Source organism: Clarias gariepinus, chromosome 14 (genome assembly GCF_024256425.1).
Source record: "Clarias gariepinus isolate MV-2021 ecotype Netherlands chromosome 14, CGAR_prim_01v2, whole genome shotgun sequence".
Classification (NCBI taxonomy): Eukaryota; Metazoa; Chordata; class Actinopteri; order Siluriformes; family Clariidae; genus Clarias; species Clarias gariepinus.
The window spans coordinates 3,601,702-3,613,931 of record NC_071113.1 but is presented as its reverse complement, the minus strand read 5'-3'; the positions used below and the strand labels follow the sequence as shown (position 1 = coordinate 3,613,931).

The 12,230-nt window shown below is 38.4% G+C and overlaps 1 protein-coding gene across 1 annotated transcript; it reads left to right on the top strand.

The window, feature by feature from the left end:
- Window positions 1–1,195: 1,195 nt before the first annotated feature.
- On the top strand, window positions 1,196–6,724 carry LOC128540776 (E-selectin-like). Its single transcript, XM_053510756.1, has 4 exons — window positions 1,196–1,519; window positions 2,047–2,388; window positions 2,487–2,581; window positions 6,428–6,724. The coding sequence occupies exons 1-4, from the start codon at window positions 1,375–1,377 to the stop codon at window positions 6,557–6,559; spliced, it is 714 nt and encodes a 237-aa protein (XP_053366731.1). The 5' UTR covers window positions 1,196–1,374; the 3' UTR covers window positions 6,560–6,724.
- The last annotated feature ends 5,506 nt before the right edge of the window (window positions 6,725–12,230 follow it).

Here is a 12,230-nt window from a genome sequence, read left to right as displayed (position 1 = left end):
CAAATCATAATCATAAGTGAATAAATATTATATATATATATATATTATATATATATATATATTATAATTTTTTTATTTAAAAAGTGAAACTTTATATAACTTCATATATATTTTATATTCATTGTGTGTAAAAATGTAATCTTTCAAAACTTTTTTTTGTTTAAATTTCAATGATTATGGCTTAAAGTTTTGTTCAATACATGCATGCGGAAGACTGCTTGCCTAATAGTTTTTTCAGAAGATGACCCCACATTGAAAGTCAGCCACAGAAACTACTGTATTTGTCACATTAGCTTAATGCAAAGACACCAGAACAAGGGTGTAGTCTTTTCAAAATTTATTATAAAAAGCAACACTAAGAATGCATGAATGGTGCAAATTAAGCTAGGGCAAGGAACACAATGGGCAGAGACAAACAGAACTTTCTGTAGATGTGGTCAAACAATTCTCACTGTAGCAATACATCAGCACACTAAAAGCAAGCTAATTGCAAGTCAGGAACAAACTTAAATATTGAAACCTTGAGACAAATGCATGTTTTGCACTTAGGCCTTCTTATCCCTTTTTCCAGAGTTAGCATGGGCCTTTTGGCTGCTTCTTTGACCAGTGCTCTTCTTGCCCGGCCTGTCAGGTTAGGTGGATGAACATGTCTTGATAGGTTTGCAGTTGTGCTTCATATTTTTCCATTTTTGGATGATGGATTGATCCATGCTCTGTGTGAAGTTTAAAGCTTGAAATATTTTGTTTATAACCTAACCCTGTTTTAAACTTTTCCACAACTTTATCCCTGGTGTGTTCCTTGGCATTCACAGAACAGCTGTGTGAACTTCATTTACTAATTAGGTGACTTCTAAAGGCAGTTGGTTTCACTAGATTTTAGTTAGCAGTAACAGAGTGTAGGGGGCTGTATACAAATGCATGCGACACTTTATACATTAATGTTTTTTACTTTGGAAAAAAGCAATTTACCATTTTCCTTTCACTTTACAATTGGGTTCCACTTTGTGTTGGTCTATCCCATAAAATACAATTTGTATTTGTGGTTGTAAACGTGACAAAATTTTGAACATTTAAAGGGGTGTAAATACTTTTGCAAGTCACTGTAAATCATTTGTCAGGCCCTAAAGCACATAGAAATTCTTCTCCACAGGAGCCCCTCCTCTGGTCCAGCCTGTCATTCGCGAGTACCATCTGATCCAGAAAGGGACAACCTGGACCGATGCTCAGGCTTACTGTCGGACCAACTTTGATGACCTGGCCACTATTGAAACCAGTGATGACATTGTGAAAATTCAAAATGTTTCACAGAGCCAACAGTTCATTTCAAATGCTTGGATTGGATTGTACACAGAGAAAAGTGGCTTTTTCTGGTCCATGGGAAACGAATCACTGGGTAGTTGGACAAGTTGGTTTTCTTCACAACCTTCATTACAAGATCAATTGTGTACATTAGTAGCTTACTCTACTGGTTGGTGGGATATGCCATGTGATAGCCTTCGTCCCTTTGTATGCTTTGATGGTAAGATACATTATGTTATTTGTATATACTCTGCTATTTTTTACAATGTATTTCTGAACTGTGTGATGTATATCTAAAGTGCTATAAATATAAAAACAAATCTAATCTACTGTATAAATATTTAAAAAGGCAGACAAAAATAGATCTAGCTCTTAATTAACCTAAAACTTTATTCATGCAGTGCTGATCTGTGTTCTTTTTTCTGGACCTGAGTCTATATAAACATTTAATGTATACAAAAGCACAATTGATTATATTACAATTTATTATTAACAGCATTATTGTAGGCTGCTGTCAGGAAATTCTACCTGTATTATTAAATTACCATACCAGTATGTTCTCTCTAACATGCATTCACAAAATACATTCTTAATCAACTAAAGTTTCACATTTTTCTTGGTCTATGGTACCCATTGATTTTTAAACATCTTTAAATGAACTTTATATGAATGAATTTGTTAGAAACACATATCTTGGGCATAATTAATATTGATATTATTAATATATAATATTATTAATCCTTACAGCCAGCCAAGTTGGCAATGCTGCTTACATTTTAGTCACTTCTTCAGTGACCTGGTATGATGCTCAGAGCTACTGCAGACAGCATTACACAGACCTGGCCAGCGCAAGAAGCTTAACAGAATACCAAATGATACTAAAACCAATGTCGGGGGTGGCTACGCACGTTTGGATTGGATTGTTCAGGGAGCCCTGGAAGTGGTCCGACCAGTCCAACTTAACCATCAATCTATGGATGTTAAAAGAACCGGATAATGCCCTCGGAAATCAAAACTGTGGTTATATCTCTAATGGTCTGGCTGCTGATGCACAGTGCTCAGACATAATGTATTTCTTTTGTCACAAAAGTAAGTAAAGTTGTATCCATTGTAAAATGTATTCAACAAATGTTGTGTTTGTTAATTAAAATGTTTATCTGTATAATTACATATCCTTTTGAATCCAGTTGTGTACCCGAGAAGACTATGGACCATTAAAGTAAGAGTCCAGTCCAATCAGGATGTGAATGGTCCTGCGTTAAAGGAGGCCATCTTGGAGAAGGTCGGTTTGATACTGGGTTTGATTCCTTTGGTACTAAGGTGCTTGACAATTAGGTGCTTTATAGGCCATGATATAACAGTGTGGATGATTTGTAGATTCTAATATGTCAGAAGTTGTTGATTTATTTTCTATAACATCAGCTCTGACAGTAGTGCAGCTTCAAATCACAGGTTTTTATTAATACACTCATTCTTTTTAAAATTATTATTATATTATAGCACATATGAAATATAAAGATGAACTACAAGCGGTGTGTGTGTGTGTGCGTGCGTGCGTGCGTGCGTGCGTGCGTGCGTACGTACGTGCATGGGTGTGTGTGTGTGTGTGTGTGTGTGTGTGTGTGTGCATGCACAAGTGTGTGCAAGTGTATTAGTTTGTAGGGCTGTAAGTATGTAAACAATTGAAAATATATAACAAATGTTACAATTAATAAAACAATACACTACACCTACTACTACTACTATTTTTACTATTAATAATAATAATTACAAAAAGCAATCTTAGCAATATTAGTGGGTGAGAGGATAAAGGCGATAATAATAGTAATAGTAATAATAATAATAATAATAATAATAATAACTCATCCTCCACCACCCAGGAAACTCTCCACCCTAGACACTGCATACACATCACTTCCATGTTTGTTTGTTCAGTTCCTGATAGATATTTATGTCTCTCTACTGTACTGGTGAATGATGCATTAAAAAGTGCAACTTTCTATATATTTCTTTATATTGATTAGTGGTGTTACCTCACCCCTTCCCTTTTACCATTATATATGGATATAGTAGTAGTAGGCTGTAGTTGTGGTTGGTTTTTAAGCAAAGATCAGCAGAATTATAACTTTAGGAAGTTTGTGACAAATGACCAAGAAGGGTATAAATCCAGGGTATTATTTTGGAGGTGGTTAAGTTTTCCAAGGATACAGTATGTATTGTATTAGTAAGGATTTCCAATTGCAGTGTTAGGTGTTCTCTGATTTCCAGTCCTTTAGGACAGTTTTCTTGACAATAGTTAGCGCAACAAACCATAATTTACTGTTTGTGTTGATTAACTTTATTGTAAATATCTCACTTAGTATCGGGGGCATTGGAATGTGACACCCCATAAATACAAGTAGTGTTTCAATGACCAGATGTTCAATGTTACCCATTTGAAACAATTTCCATTTAGTGAGGTGCAGTATGTGGAGTAGTATATAATGTATGAATTTCAGGTCGTTATTTTTCTGGATATTTCTACATCCATAAACCGGCTTCATGAGTAAGGGGCAAGTAATTGTATTCCTTTAATGTGGATTTTGGATGCATAGCTGCTGTTCAATTTTTATGAATATAGTGATGATGGGACAGTGGGCATCCTTGTCTACTTCCTGTGTGTATTGATAAGTTGTCAGTGATGTTAATCCGTTGGTAATAAAGGTTGTTGAATGTGATGTGTAAACAAAAAAATGTCTGTAGTGGCAAATTTTAAGGACTTCAACCATCTTCAAACAAAAATTACTGAACTTTGACTAGAGGGAACTGTTAGGGCTCTCAGGGTTCCTTGCACATCTTTGAGCACTCCACTGGCAGTCCAGGCCCCAGATGGGAGCTCACTCCCATCCATCACACGCAGAACGCTTCCGCTTACTCTAAGGTTGTCGGGAAATCATTCTAAGGATATCTGTCTCTTTGTTATAAATAAATCTCATGCCCCTCTGGTCCTGGGCCTCCCTTGGTTAACTTTTCCCCCAGATTGAGTGGACCAAGCTGGTCATTACTGGTTGGAGCCCCTCCTGTGCCACATCATGCTTTCACTCCGCTCATCACGCACTCCTCACTTCAGCCAAACCTGAGGAGACTCTGGGTATTTCCAATGTCCCCACTGAGTACCATGATCTCAAGCAGGTCTTTAGTAAGACCCGGGCCATGTCGCTTCCACCACATCGACTGTATGACTGCTCTATTGACCTCCTCCCAGGCACTTCCCCATCGAGGGGTCATTTATACTCCCTAACCCACCAAGAGAGAGGTGTCATGAACACATACATCACAGAGGCCCTCACCACAGGAATCATCCACTGGAAAGAATCCTGCCCCCGCAGATGATTCCTGCCCCCGGGGCTCAATGAGATCACCATAAAGAACCGGTATCCACTTCCACTCATGACCACCGCCTTTGAACTGCTCTAGGGGGCTGATGTCTTTACCAAGCTAGATCTATGGAAGCCTTATCACCTGGTCCATATCAGGGAAGGTGACGAATTGAAGACAACTTTCGACACCCCTATGGGCCATTACGAGTATTTGGTCATTTCCTTTGGTCTGACCAACGCCCCCGCCGTCTTCCAATCCCTAGTTAACGATCACCTGCGTGATTTTCTTAATTCATTTGTGTTTGTCTACTTGGATGACATTTTAATTTTCTCCCAAGGCCTGAAGGAACACCAGCATCATGTTTGCCAGGTTCTACAAAGACTCTTGGAAAGCAACCTCTATGTCAAGGCAGAGAAGTGCGAGTTCCACACCATCTCCACCACGTTCTTGAGCCTTGTTATTTACCCTGCCAGGATCGAGATGGAGCCAGCCAAGGTCCAGGCTGTCTCCGAGTGGCCCACTCCGACTTCACGACAAGACCTACAGCGGTTCCTGGGCGTCGCCAATTTTTACCGCTGTTTAATTCAGGGGTACAGCTCTGTCGCTGGGGCGCAGAAGGCGTTTTCTGATCTTAAGAAGAGGTTTACCTCCGCTCCCATCCTCATTATCCCCGATTCATGAAATAATTATTCATGTTTGTGTTGGTTTCCTTGGCCTTCTTAATTTCTTGTTCTCTGTGACATTCCATCAGATAACTTCATGTTGCTTCAATCTTTCTTCTAACCTTCTACCACAATGTATAAGTACTTTTAGGTTATCTGATTTCTTTCTTATTGGCCTCTTATTGGCCTAATACGTCTGCTAATACAACTCCCCACCTCTCCAGTGTGACAACAGAATTTCCTGTTGACCCCAATACAAATTTATAAAATGTTAAATCTAGCTTCCAATGTAATAGTATATAAAACTGAAAGAGTTGTGTACATTCGGCTTTACCCTGTAATTTTGAGGTAAAGATGATAACATAAGAAGATCAAGTCTGGTAGCCCAGGTGTCTGAGACATTAACTTTTTGTCTTCAGGTACAGTACTTCCTAACCACTGGATAGGGTCCCAAGGTAAATGTTAATGCTAATTTCAAGTCCAGGCTGTGTCTTTGTCTCTGTGATAATGTGAAGGTCTGGGTGATACTGTCAGGCTGATTATATTAGCACCTATGCATTTGAAAGGCACTGTTATGCTAATGAGATCAGGGCTGGGGAACTTCCATTACCAGGCTGATTCCTGTACTACACTATTTGTATTTGCTTTGTTTAGATTGTCTCCACCTCTTTGTATCCCTCCCTCTTGAAAAGTATAAACTCTCCAGAGCTGAGTTTTTGTCAGATTTGGATGACTACAGCGACACTCAGCGAGTTCTCATTAAAGAGTAACTTTTGCTTGAAAGATACCCCAACGTCTCCTGGTCTATGATTTGACAAAAGGGGAAAAAGTTCCCAAGAATACACACTCAATTTTGTCTGTGTGATTTTACTGTGACTTCACTTCATTACATCACTTAGTCACAAAATATTGTACTGTAAAAGCATATCCTGTCTTATTCCATTCTTTATATAGTAATATTTAATAATTAAAACAATAGAGTAAGAATGAATAATTAAAAAAAAAAATTATGATTATATTTTCAAAAGCTTTACTGGGTAAGTTTTCCCACCGTGTTTTTCTTAGGGTATTTATTTAGGGTAATAAGATTATGTTCTGTTCTACAGATCAAGCAGACAGCACAGGCATATGGAATGCCTGACAACACTACAGTGGATTGGAAAGTGTATCAAAATGGAGTTGTGTTCCACAAGGAGAAAGACCCTCCAGAAATTGCAGAGCAAAACTGTTTTCTCTAAGCCTTCAAATGTGGTTCACATTTAACTATTTTGTTTTGCATTTTTAAACTTTCTGCATATTTTTAGTGCACTTACAGTAGTTTACTCTGGATCATTTAAAGAGATGTGTACCATTATAGAAACGTGACTTATATGTCCACAAAATCTAATGTTAAGGTAAAATAATGTTGGAAAATTCACATGGAGAGGGTGTTTAGTTATTTATAGAATATATTTATTTATTTATTTTATTATTTATTATTAGTTTTATCATTGTTGCTGTTGTTGTTTCTGTTGTGGTTATAGCTTCTAATCAGTTTAGCTTTTTCTTTTGATTATTGGATTACTGTTCTGGTAGATTTACCTACAGTAGACAGTTATTGCAATTCTGTTATCATTACCTAAAATGTTAGAAATCTACAATGTACATAAATAAAAATTGTTATAGACGATTTATAAAGCTCTCACCAACTGATAAGATTAGATATCCCTTTATTTGTCCCTCAGCGGGGAAATTTATTTAATTTATAAATAATTCGTTATATAAAGTGTACACATTATTATTTAATTTCTTATGTAGTGAATTTAAAATGTAACCCCAGGTTTTATAGAATTTGGTTTAAAATTATTTATAAAAATAAAAACAGGACTTAATTTTTAAATCAAATAAACAATAACACATATGCCTCTATGAATGTGTGTTTATTTTCTCTGTTAGACCAAGTCAAACTCAATAAAACATACTTTAACTACATAATTTCCTAACTGCTTATTGGTTCTGTCTCACTGTAGTCATTTCTAGCAGTGGTTCTGAATTAAAGGTCAAAAGATTTTTATTTAAGCTGAGGTCCGAATTTCTTGTTTGTGTTAGGATCCGGATCTCTTTACTGTATTTGAAGTCATTGTAAGTCTAAAAATAAGCTATTTTCAGTAACTACATTATATAAACAAGAATCCCTAATCAATCTTTCCTGCATATCGTATTGCCAAAGTTTAGAATAAAAAAATGGCCACTGGAAAAACTGAAATGCACTTTCTCCTTTGGATGATACTAATGTCCCTGCCTTCACTTCAGCTGTTCTGCTGCAGTTTGCAAATGCATTTAAATATCAATTTATTTTATTAGATTGTTTATTGTCCAGCACTATGGCTGTTCCAATTACTATTCATTCTTTTGCATGTAATAGTTGCCTCACACAGCTGTGTGTTAATTTTATTAGGATTACACAAATATTATTTATTTTCACTTAGAGAGAAAAACATATCAGAGCCATAAACAGTGTTTTGATATTAAAGCCATTTATCGCTGACTTGCCAGAAAGAGGCTATAAGAAATCGCCACTAGAGGGTACTGTTTAGTTCGTTGTAGTTTTTGTTTGCAGACTCAGTTTCCCAGAAGGCACCTCGGTCAGGTTATGCGGGTGCTCACCTGACCGGGGTAGCTCATTAGATCGTCTATAAAAAGCTGTTAAGTCTGGGAAACTGGGTTGAGCATTGTTTGTTTGTAATTACTGTTATTTATGTGGGCATTTTGCTTTGTATTTTGGTTTGCCTTTTTTGTATTTTGGTTTGCTTTATATTATATTGTAGTTGGTTTTGCAACGTAACCAACAAACATGTCCCTAGGCTCAAGGTTGTGGTCAGATGTAGGTCCTTTGTGTTTCAGTGTGTGTGGAGCTGATTCGGTTTCGTCAAGTCTTGTGTTTGTCTCAAGGTTTTGTAAATACTGTTTGCGTCTCTAGTGTTGCTGTGGTCCCTTGAATGTTCAGCTCTGGCATGTTTGGCTTCCTCTATGTTTAGGCCACTGTCTGTGTGGCTCCCTATATGTTTAGGCCACTGTCTGTGTGGCTCCCTGTATGTTTAGGCCACTGTCTGTGTGGCTAATGGTAAGTGTAGCTGTGTATGTTGGGCTAAATAGGTGTTTAGCTAATCGGCATGTCTTTAGCCCTAGTCTTGTCTCGAGTCCCCATGTTGCTAGTCTTGTCCTGTCTCTAGCCTAGTCTCTCTGTATCTCTAGTCTTGTTTTTTCTCGTTTCACCTCTGTGCTTAGTTTGTGGGTAATATAATGTGTGTCGTCATTAAGCCTGTGTCACAAAATAGAGCCTACGCCTTGTATGGACCGGTGCCGGTGTCTCGCCATAGCACCTGTTTCACAATATGCCTTTTGTGATAGTTTAAGTTTGTTTGTTTTTAGTTTTGTCTCTTCATTGTGCTTGGTTTGTTATTGTTTCATTGAAGACTTTTAATTTTTGCGCCTATGCTATACCTGCCCCCTTTCTGCCCACAGCAATACCATCAGCCAAAACATCTGACTCATGACTCAAGAGGCTGGAGCTCAGTGATTTTGCTTGTCTTTCACAATCGGTGCTACCAATTAATTTCTCCTGCACAATCTGTATATACACAGTAAACTATTGCCCTAATTGGCTCTGTTAAGTAATGCTTATGCCCACACCCACCTTAAGGGGGAAAAGGGCTAGACTACTGGTACATTGATTAATCTCACTCATCAGAAAAGTAACTGATCTGGACCATAAAGTGATGCCTGATCTATACACTATTTACACTTAAATTTGTAACCATAATGGAAGAGAAGTAACCATTCAGATGTGGCCATTAAGAATGTGTGTGTTTTTCCACGAAATTCTGCAATTTGGTGCACGGCGTGCCGCGACTTGCCGCAAGCAACATTGGGGAATTTAAATAAATGTTTTGTGCTTTACTGAATATTCGTCAGATGGTGCATGGAAGGACTTTATCTAAAAGCTGGACCAAGTACTGTACAACGAAGAACTGTGTATAATTAATAAGCCTAAAACAATATTGTTTCCAATGCTGAAGCAAACATGAATTTTATTTTGTTTTACAACAAATATTTCATAATGAACGTGTATATGTGCTTTATATTATTTTCATAATGATGAAATGAGATGCCCAAATTCATGCCTTAAAAGTTTTTGTAATGTCTTAACAGGGACAAAACAATGAAAAACATGGCAATGCCTCAGTTTAAATAGTATTAAAATTAATTAAATTTCCTGATAGTAGGCTATCTGATAGTGTTAACAATGCGAATGTGCAAAATTGAGGCGTTTAAAACAATTTAACAAGACGGAGCAGACGTCTCTGCCTAAAATGTATTTCGCCAGCAAAACATAGAATTAATAGAAATAAAATGTTTAATGGTACCAGTCAAATCAGACTTTATAAGTTTAATTCACAAATGTACTGAATATATTATGTTTTTAGGTGTATACAGTATGTGTTTGTATGTGAATATATTATATAAGTATGTGTATGTGTATGTGCGCGCATCTCATATGTAACATTCATATAAAATGCAATTCGTGATAAGTGTATGTTGTTAAAGTATTTGTGGATAAGTATGTTATGACGCGGCTTGCACGAGGGGCAGAGCCGTGCATAAACTGTTCAGAACGGGCTGGGTCGTGAGACCGCGACACTCCGTGTGATCATTCGGTCAAAATCATCACCGGTAAAAGGTGTCAGGGCCAAAGACAAAGCGCGCTGAAGAAGACACAGGCAAAGCTCAAGCCTCTGTCTGTCTAAGACACCGGCAAGAAAGTAAGGGAGAGCTACATGCATCAGTTTAGCACGCGCTCTCAGGTTAAAGTGCACAAAGCACAAACTCTACTCTCTCTTCATACTATAAATCCTCAGTAAGGCCATAAGCCCAGAGAACATCTTTAGTTTTTGTTTTAGTTTCCAGAATCCCGTTCGTTCTCGGTTAGACGGCAGAGCTCGGTTGATTTTGTGTTTTCAGTTTTCTTTTGGTTTCCTTTTAAATTTCCTTATTATCAATCCCACGCTATCTTCAAATGGAAATGTCTTCTCGTGTCTGGCATAAGCTCTCACAACAACTCCTATTTCACCGACCCCCTCTAAAGCCCTGCGTCAGGGCTATTATAATCAGTAAAGCATCTCTTGTCTTCACACCGCACCCTGTAACAATATAATTAGGAGAAAAATGTAAATTAAGGATGTCTTGATACATAATGCAGTAACTCTTTATTTATTTAAACACTGTAAAGGTGTTAATGTTTTGTAACTTAGGACCTTGAGGAGAGACGCTGCTTTTTTCCGAGCTCCGCCAGACTGACCAATTTTTCAACTTTTTCGTCCCCTTACGAAGAGTAAACATATAACAGATAAGTATTTTATACTATCTTATAATATATTCACTCGAAACGCGTGTTATATCGTTTTTGTATAAGTTTATATCGTTTAAGTTTTAATTGTTTTGCAGCACACCGCTTCTAGCCAGCTTTCCATTAGCATCGCTAGCCCGTTAGCCCGGCTATTGCAAGTTATTTACGTTCTTTCACACTCTGCACTCGGGGGATTTGGAGCTGGAGGCTGTGGAGAAGCTGATCCGCGACTTACAGGTGAAGCTGGCCCGGCTACAGCAGCGGAAAGCCACGCTGGAATCGTCGCAGACCGACGCTCACCTGTCCCAAGTAAATTCTCGGCATGAGAATTCTCCTACAACCTCTACCCCGCGTGCTTCTCTACCCAGGTCCAACGCACTGAGGACGCGGCCCGCCCAGGTTTCCCCCGGCGCCGGGATACCACGAGGCCTGGATACTGCAGCAGCGGAAGACGCGCGCCAAGCCCTGGGCGAGGACCTCTCCTCCTCCGCCACCACCAGTCTTCGAGATCTCGACCCGAAACCGCTTCACTCCTCTCCGCGAGACGGCACACGACGCGTTGGTCATCGGGGATTCCATCGTCTGACACGTGCGTACTACCACGGCTAAAGGTACGCTGTTTCCCTGGTGCACGTGTTCTTGATGTTGCTGCACAGGTGCCTGTGGCCCTGAGGAAGAACATTCGCGCTGTGGTCCTTCATGCTGGCATGAACGACATCAGGCTGAGGCAGACGGAGATCCTAAAGAAGGACTTCAGGAGCCTGGTTGAGAAGGTGCGCAGCACATCACCCATGACAAAGATCGTCGTTTCTGGACCACTTCCGATATTTCAGCAAGGAATCGAGAGGTTCAGTAGATTATTTACCTTTAATGAATTTGATTCAAGATTCAAGATTCAAATAACTTTATTAATCCCAGAGGGAAATTGCTTATGCTCGGTTACAGGTGCTCACAGTTGTTAACTAAGAAAAGATAATAAAGAATAAAGGTAATAAATAATAATTATAATAATAATCTTAAAAAAAAAAGTTCCTAAAACAGTAAGTACCATCAGAATATGACTCAAGGCCACTTGTAAGTATTGCACAGTAATCTAGTATATTTATGTAATATTGTATCATTATATGTAATCTTGTATTACATATTTTATTGGGAAGTAGGCAGTAATCAATGCCTACGTAGGCAGTAATCAATGCCTATGGTAAGTGATAATGTCCTGTTGTGTAACAGTTGTGTAACACTTAGTGAAAACAGTAGTTGTGTAACAGTTAGTGAAAAATCCACATACTGTACATGTGTGTATGAGTTACATAGAAGTGTTGTAAACTTTTATGGCTGTTGGGAGAAAGGATCTCCTGTGGCGCTCTGTGGAACACTTAATAGTAATCAGTCTCTGGCTGAAACTGCTTCTCTGTTCAGCGAACACACTGTGTAGCGGGTGAGAAGGATTGTTCAAAATGGATTGTACTTTGGATAGAATCCTCCTCTTCGTTACTACATCCACAGAGTCAAGCTCCATGCCT